At 36.0% G+C, this 26,130-nt stretch overlaps 1 protein-coding gene across 9 annotated transcripts; it reads left to right on the forward strand.

The window, feature by feature from the left end:
- Positions 1–594: 594 nt before the first annotated feature.
- On the forward strand, positions 595–15,590 carry LOC18439081 (Pentatricopeptide repeat (PPR) superfamily protein). Of its 9 annotated transcripts, none has more exons than XM_020670291.2 (7): positions 612–2,323; positions 5,457–5,557; positions 6,354–6,404; positions 6,517–6,605; positions 6,938–6,985; positions 8,131–8,269; positions 15,094–15,590. In XM_020670291.2, the coding sequence occupies exon 1, from the start codon at positions 921–923 to the stop codon at positions 2,298–2,300; it is 1,380 nt and encodes a 459-aa protein (XP_020525950.1). In that variant the 5' UTR covers positions 612–920; the 3' UTR covers positions 2,301–2,323; positions 5,457–5,557; positions 6,354–6,404; positions 6,517–6,605; positions 6,938–6,985; positions 8,131–8,269; positions 15,094–15,590. The 9 variants fall into 9 exon arrangements, with proteins under 9 accessions (XP_088708968.1, XP_020525957.1, XP_020525950.1 ...); XM_020670290.2 differs by having other exon boundaries at positions 8,143–8,269; XM_088852842.1 differs by lacking the exons at positions 6,354–6,404; positions 6,517–6,605 and having other exon boundaries at positions 595–735; positions 841–2,323; positions 8,143–8,269.
- The last annotated feature ends 10,540 nt before the right edge of the window (positions 15,591–26,130 follow it).

The raw sequence follows: 26,130 nt of genomic DNA on the forward strand, positions 1-26,130 counted from the left end.
AATCTCAGTCTGTGGATTACAGGTCCTCTCCTAAAGACGAGTCAAGGGCAAAAAACACCTTAAACATAAATTTAAAAAAAAAAAATATTTATGTTTGTTTTTAAGTTGTATTTAAAAAGATGAGTACATCCCTTTTATAGAATTAGGTTATTTGATAATAAAAAAAAAGTATTGTGATCTTATGAAAAGATCTTTGGAGTTGACTTCCTTCCACTTTGAGAGATGGTTTATTCGCGTGGTTTTTTACTTTTATTTATTATTATTATTATTATTATTCTTTGATAAAAAAGATTAGGGACAAATTTGAAACATATGAGAGTAACTTACTGGGTGAATTTGGTAAGGGGGACATTTGTTCAGGAGATTGGATATTGATCTAATGGCAAGGGCTAAAAACACCTTAAACCGGTCCATTGAAAATGCTTAGCCGGTAAGGAGGACATTTGATCTTGAGATTGGATCTTGATCCAACGGTCAAATCCTAAAATTACCTTAAACTTGTGTAATAAAAATAAACATGATCATTCCCTATGAAAAAATAAATGAAGTGGTCACTTCAGCCCCATTAGCTCATATAACCGATCGGCGGTTCTTCTTAGAACGGGCTAGTTTGTGCGGTGACAATCGGTACTGTCCCACCGTTTTCCAATCCGGATTTGGCATTTTCAGAACTAAATTAAGAGTGGTCTTACCATTCTTAAGCCACCAGCTCAAACTGTTACACAGACCTTGCGAGTGAGCGAAGACTAGCATTTGCCTCTTGCTTTTTGTAGGTATGTCTCGTAGTCTGCAAATTTTCTGCTTTCCACAATTCTGAAAATTACTCATATGATGAAACAGGGTCTGGAGTTCTCTGTCTCTTGTCCACAAGGTTCAACAATAAACCCCAACTAGAAGATGATTTCTATGTGCCATGAAAGATGCTAAGATTGAACCATTGGCACCCCATATCTTTTTCTAGACTACTCTGCACAGTCTCCTACTCATCAGACGCCCAAAAGCTTTCTAAATTACTCTTAGACATTGGCAATCTTGATGATATCGAATCAAACTTGAACCAGTCCGAAATCTTAATCTCCCCACCATTAGTGACCCAAGTTATGGAGTCATGTACGCATCGTGCACAAACCAGGAGGCTCTTAAGGTTCTTCACTTGGTCGGCGAAACAACCCACCTGTAAATTACCAGACACTTTGTTCAATCATGCCATCAAACTCTTTGCTTCACTAAAGGACCTTAGAGCCATGGAACTCCTGGTCACGGAGCTCAAGAGAGAGAGCAGAGGAATGGGTATTGATACATGGGCAGCCATTGCTACAACAATGGTGGATCATGGAAAAGAGGACCAAGCAATTGGTATATTTAAGAACATAGAGAAATATAGGTGCCCAAGAGATGAAAAGAGCTTGAATCTTCTGGTTCATGCTCTATGTGCTCGAGGCCATGCTCGCAAAGCTGAAGGTGTGGTGTGGAATGCGAAGAATTGGGTTTCGATGGATTCATATATATTCACCACCCTGATCCACGGGTGGTGTATCAAAGGGGAGTTTAAGGACGCTAGAAGGGTTTTTGAGGAGATGAGGTCTAATGGATTTAGTCCGAATTTGGTTGCTTACCATAGTTTAATTAGATGTGTTTGTGCAAAAAATCTGAGGATTAATCCATCTGCTCTTGTTCGAGACTTTTTTGAATTGGTTATGGAAATGAGGTCTAATAGTGTTTGTCCCACCACAATTAGCTTCAATATATTGATCTCTTATTTGGGTCGGGCCAGAAGAGTTAAGGAAGCTGATCAGGTTTTCCGAGCAATGGTCCAAGAGGGGTGTGATCCTGATTATGTTAGTTATTTTTTGGTTGTTAGGCTTTTATACTTGACTGGTAGAATGGGTAAAGGAAATGAGATGGTGGATGAGATGATTCAGATTGGGTTGAAGCCCAAGGCCAGGTTTTATCATAGTTTGACTGGGGTCTTATGTGGGGTTGAAAAGGTTGATCATGCCCTTTGGCTTTTAGCGAGAATGAAGGAGAATTGTTCAGAGGTTTATGGTCCCACTTATGACTTGCTTATTACGAAGCTTTGTAAAGGAGGGAAGTTTGAGATTGGTAGGAAGCTTTGGGATGAGGCATTGGAGAGAGGGGCAGTGCTTCAATGTTCCGTTGATCTGTTGGATCCATCAAAAACTGAGGTTTATAAGCCGAAAAGGAAGGAAAGAATGACAGAGTTGGCCCAAAAAGGGCAGAAGAAGAACAAGAAGAAACAACACTTGCAGATGCAAAAGACGAGGAAAAAGAAGAAATGAGTGATCACTTTTGTATGTTAAAGGTTAATTCCAGACCATTTGCAAATTTTGCTTGGTTTACTACTCTTATCAAACTGCTTGTTTCAAGTAGCTTTTTCCCTGGCCTCTCAACTCTAACATGTGTATCTGTGTGTTTTATATTCATTGGCATAAATGGGAATAGAGCTACTAAATGTACATTGGAAATACCCAATATGCATTGGACAAGATTATTGTAGCATGATTTCATTACACCAGTGTGGAGCCTGCTGCAACAAGATCCTTAACTCCTTTATTCTTTATTTTCTATGTAGAATTTCATTCAAATGATAAATTAAAATTAGAGCGAAAAGGAAAATTCCTTTGCTCCTCTATCACATTGTGTATGGTTTGCCTATTAAAGGCATTTTGTTTCTTGTTAATTGTCTTGTATGTTATTGACTATGCATATTTTTGTAAGGCAATTTTGGTCATTACATCTCACGTAGCTTTATCTTAAGGAATTTTCTCATTCACTGGTGTTTAGTTGCCTATTAAAGGCCTTTTTTTGGTATTGTTCATTATGTTGTATGTTCTTCACTGCATATTTTCACCAAGAAGTTTTGGTGATATGTATAAATATAGGTGTTTGTCAAGGAATTTTGTCATTCATTGGTTATTGATGAATTCACAATTTGGGAAAGGGACCTTCAGTCCTCGTCGCGTGGTATGAGAGCAAAGGGAACTATCTGTGCTTTTAGTGAACCATGCTTTTACTCTTCTTTCATCACAGTTGAACCTTCTTGGGGTTTCCAGCTCATCTCGATTCCCTTCCAAGTCGTCCCAGTTGAAAAGAAATTGAACATCTTTTTGGATGCTTCTTTGTTTTGTTCATCTTTTGTGAACTCGCCCAATTTCTTATCTCAGAGATGTCACTCATAGTAGGTCTTTGTACTAGTCACATCCCCTCCAAGGCTCACGTCATCATGCTTCAAGTCCATGACATTGTACCATTTTCTGTCTTTCAGTTTCAATGGATTGCTTTGAAACTCATAACTATTCTCAGAAAATAGATTGTCGTAAAATTGTCTGATGGATTATAACATTTATGTGTTCTTTCAGTTTTCGGTCTTTAAGTTTTGCCTTTTGCTCTAATTACTTCCAGATTACCTAATCTATTTTGCATGATCTAATGCCTTAAGTTTAATATAATGAGTTCAATTCATGAGTGTTGTTGTTCGCAGCGCATTTTATTGGTCAAAATATATTCAATATAATCCATTTTTGCTGTCCCTGCAGCTAAATTTAGTCTACAGTTATAAATTGAATATTGGCAGTTGCCTCAAGCAAATGCCCTCATTTGTGCTTTTGTCTAACTTTATGTCACTGTTGTCGATATAACGGTATGCTTGAAGTCATTTTATTCTCAGAATGATGTCACTTTCTTTCATTAACCCTAAGTGGATCAATCATCATCCAAGTCTTATCCCAACTATTTTGGGTTTGCTACTAACCCTAAGTGGATTGCTTCGAGTCCATGACATTGTACCATTTTTCTACCTTTCAGTTTCAATGGATGGCTTTAAAACTAATTACTTTTCTTAGAAAATAGATTGTCGTAAAATTTGCTGATGGATTATAACATTTAAGTCTTTCCGTTTGCTCTAATTACTTCCAGATTACCTCATCTATTTTGCATGATCTTAATGCCTTTAGTTTAATAAAATGAGTTAAATTCATGAGAAGTGTTGTTCACAACACATTGATTTATAAATTGATTATTGGCAGATGCCTTAATTTGTGCTTTTGTAAAAATTTGTCACTGTCATCGATATAAGGGTATGCGTGAGGTTATTTTATTCTCAGAATGATGTCACTTGCTTTTATTAACCCTGAGTGGATCATCATCATCCAAGCCTTATCGCAACTATTTTGGGTTTGCTATTAAGCCGAAGTGGATAAGGACCATAATTTAGTCCAAGACATTAGGAGTATATTGGATTTTTTACTCTGGCTTCAAAATTTGCAGGATCATATGATGCATTTTATTCCACTTGTAGAGTATTATTATTTTATAAATACAGGATTTGGATTATATTGTTTATCTTTCTTGTGAGACTTCATCTGATGTTTGGGACCATGCTCTCCACTGCATCGGACTCAACTTGATGGGGGGCATGCAGTCACTGATTTTTTTCTAAAGGAGAATCTTCTCTCTGTGCTCTTGAAAACTGAACCCCCCCATTGATCCTTAATGTTTGTAAATCGCCTATATTTAAGTGATAATATGGTATCAAACCTTTTCAATCAAGGATGTGTCGGTGGAATAATTTTCTAAGCACATACGCTTGATGGGATTTCGATGGGATTTCATCCTTCTAGCCAAGCTTGAGAAATTGGTATCTGGCCATGTAACTGGTGTTTGTGAGGTGAGCGTAGCCGAGCTTGATTGTTGAAGCTTGACATTTCCATGGATGGAGGACGAGCTTGAGTTCTGCTTGACCTTAACTTGAATATGAAACACATTACTTGTTTTAATTAAGGGAAAATAGGTTTGAGCTCGGCTTCAGATGACTTGTTTACTTAAACAAGGAAATAAATGAGCAAAAGTCAAGCCATAAACAAGCCGACCATCTACAACATGGTACCCAACGTATATAATATAGTGTATCTCATGTCTTTTTTATGTCGCACACACAGATATATCTCCCAAGCTCGAGCCCTGCTTATCTCAGCTTGAGTTTGGCTTGGTTTCGCTCGTGAGCTGGCTTGATTAGTTCACACCATTACAAGTAGTCCTGATGCCATAATGGTAAATTGGTAGCTATAGCACATGATGATGGGTGAATATGATTTGTAATAAATCTAATACATTGCAGTGAATTTACTCTTTGTAAAACTTGGTTCCCCTTATATATCAACAAACTGTTGTACTTCTACTAGTTAAAAGAAAAAACAATCTATAGCATTTTCTACCCTTTTTCTTTTCCTTTTTTTAGCATAAATGGCACCTTTTGAAGTTAATGTTGTGTCACAGATTACTCATTATTGTCACCACACAAGCTTGAAATTGGAGAAAAACCAGGAGGCCTTCAACTTCTCTTCAGTTAAAATTGTAATTAGTGCATGAAGAGAGAAATGGCTTCACTGTTAATTAGATTGGCTTTTTAATATGAGAGCTCTGATGCATGAATACAGATATGGATACAGACACGAACATGGACATGTCCAAGGAGAAGGGATACCATTCAGCTTTCCATGAATTCCTGCACAGATATGAATAATATCTTATCAAACAAGTTAGTACCATGATATACCACACGATACGAATATGATAAATATTCTAATTTTAATGCTGTACTTTCATGGTTACCTTATGAAAAACAAATTATTATTACCCATAGTCCAATATCTCTGGATTACATGTAGATCATTTGTTAATAAATCAGAGTGAGATCTTGGCCTAAGAAACTAAAAGCATCAATATATTCATAGACAAAAATGTATATAGAAATATGTGGATTTTAAGCATGAATATGAGCTCTCCAAAAAATGAAGGCTATTAAGTAAAGGTGCAGTTTGTATACAGCCTAGGCTCTAAACAATCAAATTGGAGCCTACCTTCAAATAGTGTCGAGAAATGTGGTTTCACTACTGGAAATCTTTGTGATAGCCTTAAAATATATTTGTATATTTATTTATAAAGTTTAAAGCTTCAAAAATAATGTAGATCAACAGATCTATGAAAACTTGAAAATATTGAAAATTGGCGGTCAAAAAATGCGTTACAAAATACACTATTTCCAAAACTCAAAATCCATTTTTTTCTCATGTTCATGCATCTTGATGTCGAGATGATCAATTTGAAGATATTTGGGCATCAAAACAACATCTTCTAATGAAATTTTTGAGGTAGGCTCAAATTTGATTGTTTAGAGCCTCGGCTCTATATAAACTTTTCCCATTAAGTAATGTATGTGTAGACTTCCATATCTTTAGTACTATGAATTGGAAACTCTGAGTCAATGATGTTTATTCATTTCAACAGTAGATAAAGATTAAAAACTAATCGAATGAACTTAACTGGACTTACAGGAACAACAGATGAACTTGATGATTCACACACAAACATGAAACTTATACAAAGTATGTATTGTGCATACAGAGTTACGGTAACAAAGTTTAAAGTTTATTAATTAGTAATTTTTTTTAAGATATAATATTAGATAAAATTAATCAAAGTCATTTTGATGGTCAGGTGCATTTTTGGCCAACATAATTTTGCTTCTTACACAAGACCAATGGTGGCACCAGTATCACATATTGTCAATCCCTTTCCCCAATGAGGTCATCATCATTGATATTAACCGTTTCTGGGTCCTTAAATTCATGTTCAACATCAAAATCCGAATATGAAGAATATCAACTCAAGTATTAAACAATTTAATTGACATAAATCATTAATAAATAACAATAATGAATGTAAAATTATCAGGTTTTATAACCCAGATCGAAAGCATATTAGTGAATGGTACGTATGTCTATTCTGCTTTCTTTGCTGAGGTACTCGTAAATTGGTGTCCAACTATAATGTGTTTTGCTTTTCCATTATTTAGCTTGTTTATTTTGCTGTTGTAGAGATGAATGTAAGTGCTCCAATTATTCCTTTCAATATGCAGAGGAAGCTGATTGAGAAAGAAACTTGGAAGCCAATTATTCTGAGATAGGTACGCTGAAGCTGTGTGTCCACATTTAGGATCACTATCGCCTATTTGTTTTAAACTTGAGAAGAAAGAGATAATCTTCAGTCAATCACATATTTTATTTTTTCATAGTTTGGAATATTTGTTAATGTTGAGGTCGATTAAGAGCTTCAGACTGCTACATTATATTATGTCAACCCATAATATTCTAAGTATATATGGAGGAGCTTCAGAAATAAAATATCTTTTGCTTCTGATCAAGATAAAGAAGTTCCATCAAATCGAGCAACGTGTTTTTGCACATCTGATTTCCAACTAAGCAACTATGAGTACTTAATATACAATTTAGGAAAATAGTTCTTCAGTTGGTTATGTTAACTAGATGTATGTTGGAAGAAAGTGTTGTGAATTATTCATAAATATAGTGGCGAACGCATGGTTATAGTGTGCTAATGTTATAATTGTTAATTTTTTTCAAATGGCTTCTTATTCATGTTTTGAGAGAAATTCGACTGCTAAACTTACAAATCCACAACATCAAGAGAAATAATTTTACTGTAGGAAGAGCAGATGACCTAGTGTGCGTACACATTAATCTTTTTCTACTCCCAAGAAAGAAAGCAAATTACACAAGTATTATTTACTAATATATGTTTTTAATTGGACTACATGCTTATGAATTTTGCATTTATTATTCTTCAATGATTTAAATTACCTTTTAACCATCTTTCTCATGTTCTGAGGGAAACTGAAGTATTTACCTTCAAATCCACAACATCAAATGATACAAGGTTAGGAAGAGTTCACGTATTGCATGCGCACGATAATCTATGTAATGATCTTAAGAGACAACCATTGTAATTAGTTTATGCCTTTAATTAGGCTATAAACCTATCAAAGTTACATTTTTAATCATTGTCCATTAATGTTTAATTTCTTAAAATTATTTAACTCTTTAATTTTTATTCTTGATAAAAAGGTTGGTGTTGGACATGAATTTGACTAAGAAACTGGACAGAGTTGTTTTACACAATCAATATCTGCATCTATGGGCTGCATGCAATGAAGCTAAAACTAGTAGACACTTAGCATGGCAAAAGGCCAGCACCTATCCTACTTCTATTGGTTGCAATGCTAAATTCTACGAGGGTTTCTCATCTTGTTATTAGCTTTCTGATCAGAGGCAGTGAGATGCGTGGAGCTTGACTGGCCTTTGATGTTCACAAGGGAGGTCGTGTTGTCATAAAAGGATCTTCAAGCCTGCAATCGAACCTTGATGGACGTTGTGTTATGCCAGTGCCACCATTGGTACATTTACTTCTTGTTTAGAAAAAAAGATATTTTGATATATGTCTGTGTTTAAAATGACTTTGAATCTGATGATGATGGAATAGTTAAACATTGAACTTTGCTTGCTTACTCCATGTTTCAAATCTTTTATGGATGATACATATTTTACCTAAGTTTTTTGTTTGTGTGTAAATCATTAAGATGCTCATCACTCTTTTGCCTTTACTGTATACTATTTGTGTGGAAACTTCTATCATTTTGTCAATTTTAAGTTTTTTTTTTTTTTTCCAAATTTTTTTAGGACTGGATTGAGGAAATATTGTTGTTTCAAAAAGTTTCTGATCATTATCTTGAATGTTTGACACTCAACATATTGCTTAATGTGTTCTTGTTTCTTTTGTTGCACTCATACATGCTTATTCTTTACATCAATTCACCTATATAAATCTATTGCGAGTTTCAAATATCTTTTGTACTTCTTGTTTCTTAGTTAGTCCAGGTTTCCACTAAGAATTGTTACCAAGTGTGATTGAAATACTTGTATCACATTTCTCTTGCCTTTGGTAACTATGGAGATATAGTATTAAAAATTAGAATATTGAGAAGCTTACTTGATCTTCAGTTACCCATTCACTATCTGTATCATTTTTGTTTAGATTCTTAAGTCTCTATTATTACTACCTAATGTACTACCATGATTTTTTTTCGTTGGTTTTTTTTTTTGGCATAAACTGCCTACCATCTATGATATTGGGATTTGGAGTCATTAATCACCTATTACACATATAAATGACACAACAAATATATTATTGTCCTTCCTCCAAGCAAAATTCTACGAATTTTTATGAGTATTGATTGTATATTTTAATTACAGTGCAACGGTGTATGGGAGTCCCTCTTACCTTTCTTTTAGGAAATCCTCTTTCCTCGTTCATCTAACCTATTGGCTTTTAGGGCCTCTCTCCATGAATCTCTATGCAGTCTGCCTTCATTTTAAATCTCTCTCTAGCCAGTTGCAAAACTTCCATGCCTTTCTCTCTCCCTTTAAAACCCATGTTTTTCCCACTATCTAGGGAATGAGCTCTCTTCCCCCCCTCTCTCTCTCTCACTCACAATGAACCCATGTTTTCCCTTTCTTTCTCTAAAAGCCTCAATTTCTAAATTTTTGGTTTTGGTGGAGTTTATAAACTCCCAAGCCAAATCCCAATTTCTGATTTTTGGGTTTTTTATGGGGTCTATTGTCTCTGAAGCTTAAGTGAAGTGATGAATTTTATTAAAAGGATGGATTGTCTCATTGAATGTCAAGGTTTCTGGTTTGAAATCCAGGTTGAGATCCCACTACAAAAAAGCCAAAATTTGGGGCCATGGTATCCCATGGGATTTCTTGAACTACTGGGCTTTCTCGTCTTGTTGGTTTGTTGAAGAATGGGAAAATTGAGGTTAAAAAAATGGGTGCAAAAGACTAGATCTTCTTGAACTACTGGTTATTAATTGTCATTGATGAACATTGGAAAGATTGAGGTAGAAAAAGGGATGGAACATGTTGAAGAAGGCAGATTCGGCATCCAAGGGACCTCACCTTAGGCACCATTTAAACCCTTGAATGGTCGTCCCTGCCTGACCACCATTTCACCTGTGAATTTCACTTCATCTCTCTCCTCGCTCGCTAACAATTCCATGCCCGCGCCTAGGTGCGGGCCTGTCAATTTCACTTCATTTATTTCCTTCTCGTTCACTAACAATTCTAGGCGCGGGCCCATCAATTTCACTTCATCTCTCTCTTTCTCACTCGTCAACAACTCCAAGCCCACGCCTAGACGCGGGCCAGTCAATTTCACCTCATCTTTCTCTTTCTCTCGTTGAAAGCTCCAAGGCCGCGCCTACGTTTACCTCTCTCACATTTCGTTCTCTCTTCTCCACCAAAAACTCCAGGCTCGCTCCTAGGCGTGGGCACGTTTACGGCTCTCACATTTCGATCTCTATTCTCCACTAATAACTCTAGGCCCACGTCTAGGCGCAGACACATCCACCTCCCTTTTGTCTTCGTCAAAAAAAAAAATTTCTGGGCCCATGCCTGGGCACGACCACACCTACCTTCTCTCACTTTATTCTCTTCTCATCTCCAATCAACTTCTAAAAGCCCAGGGTATAACCATGAGCTCAACACACACTTGTGCACATTTGATACAAGGTAAACAAAAGAGCTATGCTCCTTGTTCTACCAACACATACTAACCCCCCAGTGGGTAACCTCAAGCTATGTGAAGCCCAGAACCCTGAGCTCAGTAGCCCCTTTCCCAAACCCTCTCACCACAAACGATGAATTTGTTAATCCAGTATGACCTTGGATTCAATTGGGAATGCATTGAACATCTTCCCAAGAATGTTCACAGCATGTTCAAACGTCCTTGGAGATATAGCTTCCCATTAAAACTTCAAAATTACACCCAAGCCTACCATTGGGGTTGATACATCATGTCCACTGGTAAAACCTGATGACTCACAGAAACCATGGGAATCCTAAATCATCCCATTCACCAATTCTAACCTCATCATAAACCATCCCAACAACCCTTGTTTACTTGGGCTTCAAACTCAGAACTCCATTAACCCCATGGAGTCGTACCAAAGATACCCTGCCCGTTTGAACTTTCACACGACCCCATGGGAGATATCATGCTCAGAGCACCATAAGAACCCACGATAATACACCATCCCCAGTGGTCCATCAACTCCCAAATGGCCTATCACCCCCAATAGTCCATCACCCTGGACGATTCATCATCCCCAGTAGAGATTACCATCAAGGGACCATATACCCCAACGATCCATCTTCCCTAGCGGATTGCTATTCCTGATGGACCAACATCCCGAGTGAGCCACCACTTTTCAATAGTCCATCAACTTCCAAATAAACCATCACCCCAACAAACCAACATCCCCAGTAGACCCCCCCAGCGGGTCGCTACCGCCAATAAACATCATCCCAAGGGTCTAATACCCCATTTGATCCTTAATCCCCCTGTGGAAAGTCGCCATCCTCAATAGATTACTACCCAGTGATGCAAATATACATTGCCCCATGGAGTTTTTCATTCATCAGAATCCACTAGTTCATCTAAAACCCCCAACACCCAGCAAGTGTGAACCATTCGCAACCTTGCAAAAGCCCAGTGCATCCCCAGCGATGTCCACTTCCCCAATAAAAGCCTCCCCTATGGTATTTGTTACCCCAGTGAGCCCTATACAGATAGAATCCCTCTGTCTTGTGCATCATCAAGAAGGAGGATTTTTCTTAAAAAGAAAAGAAGCCTGGCATGATGAGCATCCGATGAGGATCGTCATGAGCAAAAATGAAAGCTTCAGGTGAAAGCTTCAGGCAGACATAGTCATGAACCTATGGGTAAGATTGCTAAAAATAAAATTGGGCATAGTGAAAACCCAAAAGGGCACCATGAGTAAAAATGATAGACGGGCATGGCCATGAAGCCATGAGTAAAAGTGTTCTAAAAATAAGAAACCGGGCATGGTGAAAGCCCGAAAGGGCGCCAAGTGTAAAAAAAAGGAAATAAAAGGTGAATGTGGCCTCGAAGTCATGGGTAAAAGAGCCTCAATAAAAGAAGAAGTTGGTGAATACCGTTCTACGATGCGACTTCTATCCAGTTCAGGTGAAAACCCAAAAGGGCGCCCGGACTAATAAACAGGTTGATGTAGCTTTTAATCAAAGGCGACTTCAACTGAGTGCAGCAAAAGTTTGATGGTTTGGGAATCAATACCCCTCATGGGTACATTACCATCAAAACTAAAAAAAAAGAGCTTAAGAAAATCCAGCAGCTTGGGTTTAGCTTTGGCGAAAATCCCATGGAGATTAGAAAAATCATCAAGATGGCAAGTCAAGATAGCCATTTGTGGAAGAGATTCTCCAATCCAAGACGTCAACAAAAAATACGAATGACATGTTGACAGCTCAAGATAGAAGTTCTTATAAGGCATATAATTGCCTAACATGGATCAATGCCCTGGTTTCGAGGGTAACCGTATTAATTAAGGCGTCCATTGCCAATAGGTTTAGACTTTCAAGACAGCCTCCCAAAAAGCCCCTGACTAAGGCCGGTACATCAGCTAAAAGCCCCCAAAGAGACACCCCCTGTGCCATCAGTTCAAATCCTGGTGAAGCAGTTTTGCACCCCATTAAGGGTTCTCCTCGGTTGTCTATCCAAACCAATGTAGACAAACCCAAGGCTCAGTGTAAACGGGGAAGAAAGCCCTTAAGCAAGCCACCCCACCACTAACCTCTCAAAAAGACAAACCCCGGGTTCAATGTAAACGGGGAGAAAGCCCTTAAGTAAGGCTCCCCACCACTGGCTCCTCAAAGAAAAATTTGACGGATTGGGAAGGAAGTCTCCATGCAAGGCCCCCGACTGCCAAACATATTTGGTTTTTGATGACATTGGGAAAGAAGCCCTTAAGCAAGGCCCTCAGTTGGTCAAACAAAAAAAGACCACTGGATTGGGAGCAAGCCTTTCTACAAGGCACCCACCAGCTGGCTCATTAGAAAGCATTGTTGAGTTGGCAGGGTAAGCCCTTCTACAAGGCACCCGGACAGCATGCTCCCACAGAAAACAAATTCTAGTAGCATTGGGAAGGAAGCCCTTAAACAAGGCTCCCCAGTAGCTAAAATCCATTGCGGTCATGCCCCAGGGAAGAAGCTTAGCATGGTCTCCCCCTCAAGGATCATGTTGATGCCGATGATCGAGAAGAAAAAGATTTTTTAGAGGCAATAAAGAGGTCTTAGAAAGGATTCGAAAGATGAACTTTGACGAAATTTTATTTCGAGTACTACATTTCTCGCTTCTCTCGAAGAGCAGCATTCGGTGGGACAAGTTGTTATATGTCATTTTTGAAGTACTTGTATCCCTGAGGCGAATAAAAAGCGAGCCAGTAGTAACCTGGTCCTGCAGGTACTAAGACACCGTCAGACAATGGGAACACTACAACAATAAGCCTAAAACTGGAGGACCACTAAAGAAGTGTGAGAATGGCTTCAAATTGCATGAAAGGGTAGTTTGGAATACTCTAAGGAAACTTGCAAAGTTTTGTTGCATTCTGATTAGTTTTGATATGATCAGGACGAAACTTGGTTTTCAAATCTAATTCCTATCGTGCTAAAAATGGGCCCTACAACTACAGACATATTTTCTGGGTCTCAAAACAATACCAGACCATCGTCATTAGATCTGGAACGTCGAAAAACCCCTAGGTGCCAAATTTCAACGCAATCGGAACCTCTAGGACCATTCTAGGCCTAACTTACCATAAAAAGGTGGGTTTTACACTATTGCGGTGTAGCCTCGGTAAACCAGTTTCCATTTATGGAAACTGTGTTTTCTCATTTTGGGATGATTTTCAAATGCTCATATCTTACTCGTTTTGAGTCCAATTAAGTTCAAATTTGGACACGAGCTAGATCTCAACGACCTGCTCGTTTTGACAAAGGCACGCGTCATGGCGTGGCTCGAAACGAAATAATTTCTAGAGAGAAGATAGGCTCAGAAACATGAAAATTCAGATCTTATACAAGGGAACATCCAATTCTTGAAGAGGTCATAGCTCAAGATCCCGGTGTTGGATCAACGCAAATACGAGTCCGTTGCAACCATGCTTCGAAGAGCTACAATTTGGTACAAGTTTTATACGTGATCGGAACCCAAATGACAAGAATTTTGAGGTTGAAGAAACACAAACTTTTCCGGTCGCCGGAATCCCTTTTTTCGACAAAGGAAAATTATTGCAAAATGATTGTGACAATGTCCTCTTCAATTTGTGATAAAAATGAAGACTTGGAACTTCATAAATCAAGCTACACTGATGGTTGAAGAATTGCAAAGTTTATGGACTTGGCCGGATTTTGGGTTCTTCCTAAAAAATCCATCCCAAAATCCGTTTCACGATGATCAAAGAGTATCAAAACGTTTACAAAAGATCAAGCATTGATTATACAATGATTGATCGCCCGAATTACCATTGTAGATATCCGAAAAAGCTCCCGAAGACTAGCAATGGCAAGAGGCCCCTCATAGAGTGATGGTTTTGTCATTTGTTGAAAAGTGCTTAGGGGTATTTTAGTCATTTGATCCAAAAAATGGATTAATATTTTAATTCATTAAATATGTATTTTTTTGGCAATTTTGGGTACTTTTGAGCATGTCACCCTTGTTTAGTGGTTGCTCTATATAAGGAAACCCACCTCATTTGTAATAGCTGGCTTGGGCTCTTGCACTCTTGGTCATTGTAATGAAATTCTTAAACACTTAAGCATTTTAGAGTGAAATTCACTCTTAAATTCTTTGTTCTTGTTTTTACTTTGCTTGCAAGTCCAAGACCCAAGTGGCGAGGAGAGAAAAACATTTGTTCTTAGAGAGAGAAACTACCCCTATAACCCCACACTCCCTTGAATCCCAAAGTTCCAACCACCTTAGAGTGAAAGATACAAGGCATGTGATGAATTCTTACCTTTTGGGGATCTATATTAAATTTTTATGGATGTATCCTTCCATAGCACCGACTGATGGTCTACTAATTACATCTCATGGAGAATATCTTTGATTTTCTAGAGTTACAAGGAAGATGCCGAAGAAAAGACATGGAGATGATGAAGATACAATGTTTGCCTTACCATTTTATTTTATCTTTATTCGCCCTTGTGTAGATGACTGTTTTCTCTCTCTTATTGCATGAAGAGCTAAGCTCTGTAATAGTTATTCGTGAAACCTCCTTTTTATGTAATTTTTTGTGACTTGACCTCGTAATTCTTCTTCGTCTGTTTATCTCTTATTTTACAGATGTTCTTGAGACGGTTCTGGTGATCATCCAAGAGTGGGGGAGCTACATAACACCTTTCCTTGTTTCTTAGAGCTTCATGCTTTTATTTAGAGGGGAGTGGATGAGGTTGACAGGGGTCAGCTGAGCTTGAATTTGTTGGAAACTGTGCAGATTCTGCCGCTCCTCTTAAGGTTTTCTCGTTAAATTTTGGGATATCGGAGGCATCCCTTGACTTTTAAGAATCTAAGGGCATATAGGATTCTTGTGCCTGTTTTATTGTTCAGCCCTTGTTGGCTCTTACAGGTTGGTAGAAATTTTTTTGGGAGATTCCAAGTGATGCTAGATGATATGAAAGCTCTCTTGGATTCAAAACTTTGATTATGTTGGGACATAAGTTCACATGTTTGGCTATGCGGCCATTTGATCATTTCTAAGTGTTTGGGCTATTGGGGGCCAAAGTTCCTGCAAATATCCTGCCATAGTTTGCATAAACATTATAAATATTGATTCCCACGAATTTTCTGTCCATTGGGTACTCAGGTCGTGGCTTGACCAACCCATTCCTCCATTGAGCTATCTGGCCCTGTTCGTATGTTGCCAATGAGTTGCCTGCTTTGCAAGCTGAATTGCCTATTGAGCCATTATACATATGATGTCGTTGACATGATCTGGTTATTGGTCCATTTATTTTTACTATCATTGAGGACTTCAAACTTTATGGATATCGGTTCATTCATCCATGTGCTGTTATGCACTTTTAACAGTTTGGAGATCCGATCATTTGTACCGTTAATTCAATGCTTAGATGACTTGAACAGGAACCTGATCATATGCACTACTGTCAAGCCCTTAGATGATTTGGGCAGTAGTTAATGCCTTTGTATTGCCCCAGGTGCTTGAACACTTTGGCCATTGGCCTGTTTTGTGACGCTGTTAAAGCATTTTGGTACTTGGATCATTGAAGTCATTCTTATGTGCCGCTGTTGGACATTTTACTTCATAGGTCATCAACTCAGTTCCATATGTTGTCGTTGGGCAATGAAAAGGGTTGTGATCTCGGCCTACTCATACATTCCGACATTAAATGCTTTGGCATTTGGGGTCCAAGCTTTTTCATCCTGTTCCGGTATTGTGCACTTGGAGAAATTTTTAGAGTAACAAAACCTTATAGAGACGGGCATGCTGTTTAGAGTTTTCCCATGTTGACCCATTTTTATTTATGTTCCATATCATGGAGACTGGTTGTCTATTTGGGATTCTCTGTTACATGCCAGTGGTGGGGTATTGGTGTCCTTTTATGATGGACCAGACCCAAGTGGCAATTTCTCCATTGCCCAAAGGAGATGTCAAATCGAGCCATAGACTGATCTACTCCAACCCCATGACTCGTTTTGTTAGAAAATTAGCCAACTTGACCTTCTGTGTACTGGAGAATTGGGTTCCTGGGGGTGTTTTGGTAATCACATTATTTCTAGACATTGGTTTTGGCTTTCACCAATTGTTGAGGACTTAGACTACTTGTTTTAGCTAGTGATTAAAAATTTGTCAATCTGGAACGAGGATCACCAATCCAGATCGAGATTTGGTGTGGAGCGACCTAATTTGTAGTTGGAACTAAGAATCATCTGATTTTGACGGACTAGCCCAGTTCTGTCAAAGAATTGGGTGAGTTAGTCAGGGAACTGGGCAATCCAGATCACCCAGTTCTCAACGATCTTAATTTTTTCATTTTTTTCAGTTTTTAAATTTTTTTTAATTCTCTCATGATCAGTTTCATATACACGAATATTTGAACACTAAAGAGTTGGAACTGAGACTAGCTTGAACCCTACACCACTACAAATCCAATACTTGGAAACAAATATCCTATTACCGGCAAATGGATTCCAAGAAATCCGAACACCCTAGGATTATATATGGTGTAAAGAATTTGGAATAACATAAGAGACATAAGAATCCAAAACCACAACAACAAATTACAACCGTTATCCACACACACAAATTACGTGGTTCACCATACATCCACGCCAATCGGCAAGGAAATGAATTAATTATGATGGGAAATTTACAAGATTGGTAAGGGTTACTTCCCACTCAGTAAATAACCTCCCAATTCCTTTCCGCGATCATAAAAAAATCATCGTCAATTACATCACCATGTATCCGCTTACAATAGAAAATGCCAATGAAATTATCCGAAGTAGGGCATCATGGCAGTTAAGGTTTTGCCGAGAAACCTCAATCTCAACCTCAATAAAAGTTATCCCTCACGATATTTACTTTTGGGAAAAGTTTATATAAGGATGCAACCTATAATGTGGAACTATGGATGCACCTCAAAAATCCATCGGAAAAGGTCGTTTTAATATTGAAAAACCCATTGATTGATCATCTCGATGTCAAGATGTATGACTATGAAAAATCAAAAAGTTTTAACTCTTAGAAATAATGCATTTTACAACATATTATCTACACCATCCATTTTCAAGATTTTCATATGTTTATAGATCTATTTGATTTTAACCATTTTTTAAATTTAAAATTTTTTAATTAGATATAAAAATAGATTTTGAGATAATCGTAAGAACATTCCACATCAAAATTATATACCTGATAAAATTTGAAGGTGCACATTATCTCTACAGCTACGGATGCATCCATATGCCAACTGCACCTTTTTACTTTTTCTCTCTACATCTGTGTGATTTTTTACAATTACCAAAAGTACGCTTGAATAATGAGAAAGATATTGGGGATGACTTGGATCACCAACCCAACAATCTTCACTTTGATACAAAATCATACCCTTCCCTTAAAAAACTAGTTATTCTTTTCTTGAAAAACTTAGAGAACTTAACTAATATTGTAAGCTCTCTAGCCAAATTAACCTCTATGTGCTCATCTCTATTCATGTTTGTCCTTCTCATGCCAACTCCGCCTTCTTTGACTCTCTCACCTTTGAGTTCTTGAGGCTATTTCACCTTCTCACATGCTGTAAGTGTGACCTTTCTCCCGCACACCTACAAGCACAATTGGTAGTTGATATCTTGTTACTGAATCCCCTTCCATAAATCATTCTCATGAATCCTTAAAAATATTTGAAATCTTTATAATATTTGCCCATATTTTTCAAATTTTGAAATACCCATTTCACTACGTTCCAAAATTTTCCTGTGAGGCTAATCAAGTCAATCAAGAAAAAAAATCAAAACAACTGAAATGACAAATTTCACACCAACCATAGTAATAATTAAAATTAACACTAGAGTTGTATACAACTCTAAAGTCACATCAACCCTTCTTTTACCAAAATTTGAATATGCACCTGAAGAAACTTCATGAGGTGCTTCTAAGCTTTATATCCTTTTGTGAAAGCCTCAAATTCTTTAATTTTCTACCTTGCCACATGTCCATGCTAACACCTTGCTACATAACACCAAAATGTTTTATTGCCAAACTATATACCCCTTGTTGATCTGCTTCTTTTTCTAAAACCAAATTTACCTTTTCATTTACAATAGTACTCCCTAGCCGTTTATACAAGTTTCTTTCCCAAACTTCTTTCATTAGAATTAGAGCTCACTTACTCAACCTTACCTAAAAAATTTAGAACCTTCCATATCTAGAGAAAAAAATGAAGTCAAGTTCTTTATTAAATTAGGCATATGCCTCATATTTTCAAAAGTTGGAACCATTCCATTATACATCCTTTAAGCCTTTCCTTTGTTGAGAGATAAAAGAGAAAGAATGGAAGAAAATGAGAAAAAGAGATAATATTTTCTTTTAAAGAGAGAAACCTCTAGAAAGAAAAGAAGTCTCTGAAAAAAAAAAAGAACTTCAAATAGGGAAATCCTAGGGAGGGAGTCTTTAGAAGAAATCAGTGAGCCTAAAAAAATTTGTTTTTTAGAAGACTATTGTACCTGGAAAACTATTGTACCACTTGAATCAATAGTAGATTCGTATATTTCTCCCGTGGACGTTGCTTGAAATGTGAACTATGTAAATCCGATGTCAATAAAATTTATTTTTTTATTGCAAGTTTTTCCACTCGTACACACATCAACTTTGACATATTTTTGTATCTCATATATCTTTGTACCACAGTGCATATCCGCATTCGTACGATAGGGCTCTAATTGCGTGAGCCCAACACCCAATTGAGAGATCGGTTCGTTCTCTTATGAATGTTTCCATTACTCTTGAGAAATCTGAGTTAGAAGAAGGGTTTATTAAGCAGGGAGCTAGTGAGGGCATGGTTTCACTCAAGGGTCATAAATCGGTGGGTGGGGTTCGAGCCTCCATCTGTAATGCCATGCCTTTGGCTGGGGTACAGAAATTGGTTGCTTTTATGAAGGAATTCAAGGCCAAACATGCTTCATCTGATTATTTTAATTACAATTACAGTCTCTCAGATTTGACCTTGTTTTTGTATTCGGGTTTCTCTTTTTAGTATTTTGATTTATGCAAAATTGGGAATGGGTTATCTAGGTCTGATTGGATTACTTTTTTCTTCATTCGGGTTTCTCTTTTTAGTATTTTGGTTGATGTTGCGATGCCTTTGGCTGGAGTAGAGAAATTTGTCGTTTTGACAAAGGAATTCAAGGCGAAACATGCCGTATCTGATTATTTGAATTACATAGTGTATGTTTGATAGCATTCCAATATTTTAGTATTTTAGAATAAAGTATAATTTTAATTATATAAATTCATATGCCGTGTTTGATGGTCAAATCACACCCCTCCTTAGATTTTCTGTCACAAACTTTCCCCCTATCTCTCTCTCTCAACTCGCATTACAATCTCTGTCGCCCGTGAGGTTAAGGTTTCACAGTCTCTTCCGCCATGATTGGATTTTTTTTTTCTCTCTTCTCTGCAATTTTTGTGATTGGTAATGGAATAACATATGGTTTAACCAATTGCTAGTTTGCTCTTTTGGCGCTTAACACAGGGAGAGAGCTTCTGAACATACAAGTTGACATTGAGAAAGACGAAGAATCTGTTACCTAGTCCAAGCTGAAAAGCAATAAAAAGGGAGGAATGAGTTTATCGGATCCAATGAAAGAGAGCATTAATTTATAATGAAAATTTTAAACTGAAAAATCAACTATAAAAGGATGAACAAATTGAAATGTTTGCATAAGATAGCAAGTCAATAAAGGGATGGATGCAACAAAGAAACCCATTAATAAGTAGATCGAGAGAGAGAGAGAGGGAGAGTGAGATTTAATTTTCTAGATTTAAGATGCTTTGCAATTTAGAGAGAGATTCAATTAATTTTTGAATTTCAGATGGCTCGTATTTGAGAGAGAGAGAAATATATTTAATTTTTTGAATTTTAGTTGGTTTGCAATTTAGTTAGATTGTAAATTGGTTTGACAAATGAGGCCCTAGCAGAGCAATCTATGGCCAACATGACGGTACCGTACAGTTGCTCTTTCTTTCCTCCGGTCTTTTTTTTTTTTGGGCAAAATTTTTAAACCAAATTCTCCTACTTGATTTTTATTTTTTTTCTTCTTTTTGTTGTGCAAACTTCTTAAACCAAATTCTCCGTCCTGATTTTTAGTGGTGTTCATCTGTGGGTAGTTCAGAAATTTCGCTCGATTTTACTCAATCATGAATCATTAATCACTTTGAACCATAAACTCAACCATGAATCATTAATCACTTTAAAACGCAACCTTCTCTACACCGGATAGGCTTATCTGAAATATAGCAGATAGTCAAACGTGCACACAAAAACATACATCAAGATAACATAAAATTCATATATATATATGTATAGAAAGAAGGCAATGTCCTTATTCAAATTGCTAAAAATTTAAATATTCAAATCCTAATTCATCAAACATACTGTCTCTCAGATTTAATTTTGTTTTTGGGAATGGGTTATCTAATTGGATTCTTAGAGTTGATCTAAAGAAACAAACATTAAACCAAAAAAAAGGGGGGAGATGAACTAAGGAAACAAACTAACCTAGTATTTTGGCGCCCGACCAAATATGTAATTTGGCACCGTGGTACCATCATAGAATTTCCATTAGGTATACTAGAGTGGATACGCAATGGTGGGCTCGCCTGCCCGACCATGAAACCAAGGGTATGGTTTGTATAGAGCCGACCCTCAAAACAATCAAATTAGAGCCTTCCTTCAATTAGTGTCAAAAGGAGTCATTTCAATACTAGAAATCTTTGTGATAGCCTTAAAATACATTTTCATCTTTAATTATAAAACTTAAAGCTTAAAAAATAGTGTAGATCAAGCAGATCTATGACAATTTGAAAATCTTGAAAATTGACGGTCCAAAAATACTACAAGATGCACTATTTTCAAAACTTGAAATCCATTTTTTTTCTCATGTACATGCATCATGATGTCAAAATCAAGATGCATGGACATGAGAAAAAAAATTGATCATCTCGACATCAAGATGCATGGACGTGAGAAAAAAAATAGATTGCAAGTTTTGGAAATAATGTATTTTGTAACACATTTTCGGACCGTCAATTTTCAAAATTCTCAAGTTTTCATAGATATGTCGATCTACACTATTTTTTAAACTTTAAATTTTATAAATAAATATGAAATATATTTTTAGGCTATCACAAAAATTTTCAATGTTGAAACTATATTTCTCAACACTATTTGAAGGTTGGCTCTAATTTGATTGTTTATCTGTACAAACCTCACCCTATATAAAAACCTACGGTTTCATTGACCTCCTCCAATAGAGATGGACATATTTGACAACTTTGGTCAAGACATGTATGCATCTGCTTTTTTTATTTTGGGTCAAATCATTAACCCAATGGATGCCACGCTTTCTATTTCGTATAGCATCAGGATTTTAATTGTGAAATGTTCTCTTCTAATTTATTCTAATCCAAAAGATATTCTACTCCCTCCGGAGTATACTGTCGTTTGTGTGAGATCAATTCAAATTTACATAAAACTAATTAAAAATTTATAAATCGATAAAATAGGGCTACTCAAATTATAGGCTAGAACCGATACAGATTTGGCATATCAGATCTTTTCTAAGCCTACTAGGAGCGCTAGCTGTAAAAAAATCATAGAACAATAAATTAAAATAGAAAGGGAAAAAATTTTACCTTAAGGAACCCGAAATGTAGAGTTTAAGCTCGAATCAAGTCGTCATTCACCATTATCTTTTTGCTAGAATACTTTTTTTTTTGGAAATTAGTTAGAATGCCCTAAATTTGAGTTCTAGAGCTTCCATAGGTTTTAGGGTTCTTAGATTTAAGGTTTCTCTCTAAATATGTCTATCGGTTGTTGGTGGTTTTCTAAGATTTTTTAGGGCTTTCTAGGGCTCCCAAAATTTCCTACGAAGTTTTATTATTTTTAGGGATGTTTGGGATTTTTTAGGAATTTTTAGAATTTTCTAAGGGCTTTTTAACAAATTTTGGTTTTATTTTCTAAAGGGGGATCAAAAAGTTGATATAGACTTGGGTTCTAAACAACCTGTGAGGAATAAAACCAAAATTTGTAGGGTTTTATGCATCAAAACGTATCCAAGTACCGATTTACATCACCCTAGAAGCCTCCAAAAGTCCAAAAATTTATAGAGTTTTCTCGATTAATTTATGGTCGAAAAATTGGCGCGCTTATCACACACATGCGGCTTGGACCGCATCGCTGGGACTAAAATGTTATTTTTAGTAACAAATTTGGTCACTTTTAAATCATAGGTTGGATTCAAACGATGTTAGGACTCGTGGAAGGTTTGTGTAAGGTGACCACTTTGTATTATACAAGTAAGTTGTGCTCTATATTTTGCCGAACAATGTAATTCCAGTATCGAAAACTTTATAATGGTTTTGAAAATATATGTTTAACCATAATTGCAAAATTTAAAATTTAAAAAATGATACAGATCGAGCAGATATATAAGAGAAAATATATAATGAGACCATTTATCTTTGGTACAAAGTAGATCATTGGATGTGAAAATGGGTGACTGTATTTATTGCATTGACCAAGCTCAAAATTCAAATGAATTTTTCTCGAACTCTGTGACACACCCTAATTATTAGATTTTACATTGGATGGTTTTAAATAATTGTGACCTCTTTGTATTAAAAATAAATGGTCTCATTATATACAATCCCAATATATAAACACTTCAATATCTTAAAAATAAACAGTTTTGTAACAAGATGCACTATTGTTAAAATTTTAAATTCTTTTTTTTTCTTTATATCCATACATCTCAAAAAGATTTTCTAGCTTCATAAGAACACCCTTTTCTATAGCTCTATAAAACTTTTTCCTTTCTTTTATAATTTTTGCTACTTTTTTATTCCATGGGTACTCTATATTTTTATGAGCACGTGAGGTGTGCACATGCTTGAGGTATCATTTTGAATTTTGACCATTTTATATCAAAATATTTCCTTCACGAAAATTGTTGTCCTTGTGATGTGTGCAGTGGTGCATGAGGTTTTTAATAGTTCCTTGGGCACACGCTTCCATCACCATGTTCCTTCTTGGTTACATGATCCATCCCATGTGCCATGTAATTTAATGACAATTCACTATGGTACTAGTACTACTACTACACCTCTTCCGCTTCGATAAGCATTGTTTGAAAAAATTGATTGTTGGAAAAATTGGTCGTTTTAACAGGTGACCGTCCGATTAGATCGAATTTTAGTGACTCGTCGAGTATTTAAAAAAAATTAAAAAATTATGTAAAATCTCAAAAAATAAGAGATTTTATTTGTAATGTATTTTTTATTGTTTTTCATCATCATAGGAAAAATTGAAAATTGATTTGGCCATTAATATTTATTTTTATATTTTTTCATCTATTTTAAAAAATTTCAAAAATACCCTGTACACAAATTGATTCTTTAAAATTCATTTATTTCATTAATTTTCAACTTCATTTGGATGTGCTTTGTTTAATCATTTTTTAATTATATTTTTCATATTTTACTAGATTTGGTTTTTGTTATTTTTGTATGTTTTTAACACTTTTTTTACCGTCAAGGACTTGCCTGGTAGAACGGTTGAACCGATCGGTTTACCGAGTAGGCCAGTTAAACCACTTTTGGACCCATGTCCGGTTAACGATTCCGATTTGATTTTTCCTACATTGTTCTTTAAGTGAGCAGGGTACTTATTCCAACCGGTGAAACTCCTTCATGGGCAAGACTCGATAGAATTTGGCCGAAACTTTTCAATATTCCGCCCTTTTTTTTAACATTAACACATGATTATTATTAATTATTAACGCATGACTATTATTAATATTCCCCTTAATAGTGTTTGTCTTTTGTTTTTATGCCTTATCCTCACGTCAAATCTTAGAGAATATATCAAATGCAGGGAAGTCTTTTTTCACTTATTACAACTATTGCTTCCTCTAGAAACATTGGGAAAGAATAAGCTTGGGAAATATATTTCTCATAAGTATTCTCTTGTACCCCTTTTTTTCTTCTTCTTCTTTGTTTTTTTTTTTTTTTGGGCGATTAACTAGAAAAAGATAGGCCCCTACTTATTTTTTTCAAATAATTTAGGAGTTGGTTTTTTTAATGTGTTATTGAGGTAATGTTAGCAGGAATGAAAACCACAATAGGTGACTAAAGTACAGGGGTGCTACCACCACCACCCAGCTCCTTTCCCGACTTGATGTATTTTTTTAAAAAATAGCTTTATCCTTCCAATCTACTCTTAAAAGAAAAAAAATAGGTCATAAATTCATTTGAAAAACTTTTAGCAAACCTAAAATTTTAAAAGGAAAAATTTACATAGAGCCTAGGTTCTAAACAATCAAATTAGAGCCAACCTCAAAAATTTCACCTGAAGAGTTTGTTCTGATGCCCAAATATCCTCAAATTGATCATCTCGACATCAAGATGCATGGACTTCAGAAAAAAAATGGATTTCAATTTTTGGAATTGTGTATTTTATAAAGCATTTTTGGACCGTCAATTTTTAACATTTTCAAGTTTTCATAAATCTATCAATCTACACTATTTTTTAATCTTTAAACTTTATAAATAAAGATAAAAATATATTTTAAGGTCATCACAATGATTTTTAGTATTGAAACCACATTTCTCGATAGTATTTGAAGGTAAGCTCTAATTTGATTGTTTAGAGCCTAGGCTCTATATAAACCGCAAATATGAGAGAGAAAATAGCTATTGATTTCTTACTCTCTTATAGACATTTCTTCCCTTCCAATGCATTCTCAGATGAAGCCAGATTTAATGCTCAGACTGAAGCAAACTATCCATTCTCTCGAGAGAGAAACCAATCAAGTAGTAATGGTAGGACTCTAATAAATTTAGGAGATATGACCTTTTCGAATAACTTCAATAAAAAAATTCCAAATAGCATTCTCTATGTGCTTGAAAAAAATATCTCAAACTTGAATGGAGACTGTCTAAATTTTTAGTAGTGAGATGGAACTGCTGAAAATTATCATCAGGGATTCAAATTTTTCAAATCGGAAAAATCTCCCTAGTAGGTCATCTGACCAAGAGAATAAATGTATAGTATGCTCCCACCGAATCCTAATATACATGCCTATACATATAAAACATTTTAAAAAATTAGGCGTGTGGCGTAAAATATTTTAGAATTCGAATCATGTCTCTTATGAAAGTAATTTAAAAGGTATTCACCCAAAAAAAAAAGTAATTTAAAAGGTATTCACCCAAGAAATAGTAATTTAAAAGGTTCACTCGCTAGACAACGCGTTTTAAACTACGCGTCATTATTTTATTTTATTTTATTTTTCCTTCCTTTTTTTTCTTTTTTTTTAACTTGTCTTCTTTTATTATTTTTATTATTTTTTAGTCGGACCTTTTACTACACGTCTTAAGACTATTTCTAGGATGTTTTGTTATTTGGGTTGAAGGTCTCACACGTACTCATATACCTAAAGATTTCGTCTTTCCCTAGGAGTGTACTATTTATCTACTCCCATCTACTCCCATAGGCAAAACGAATATCTTTTTTTTTTTTTTTTTAATTTAGTAGGAAAGACAGCCCCTATCCATTTTTTTCAAATAATTTAGGAATTAGT

Source organism: Amborella trichopoda, chromosome 12 (assembly GCF_054954075.1).
Source record: "Amborella trichopoda isolate Santa Cruz 75 chromosome 12, AtrichopodaSantaCruz75HAP2 v2.0, whole genome shotgun sequence".
NCBI lineage: Eukaryota > Viridiplantae > Streptophyta > Magnoliopsida > Amborellales > Amborellaceae > Amborella > Amborella trichopoda.

Excerpts from the sequence above, each read along its gene's own strand:
- LOC18439081 (XM_088852842.1), top strand. The coding sequence starts at position 921 with ATGCTAAGATTGAACCATTGGCACCCCATATCTTTTTCTAGACTACTC.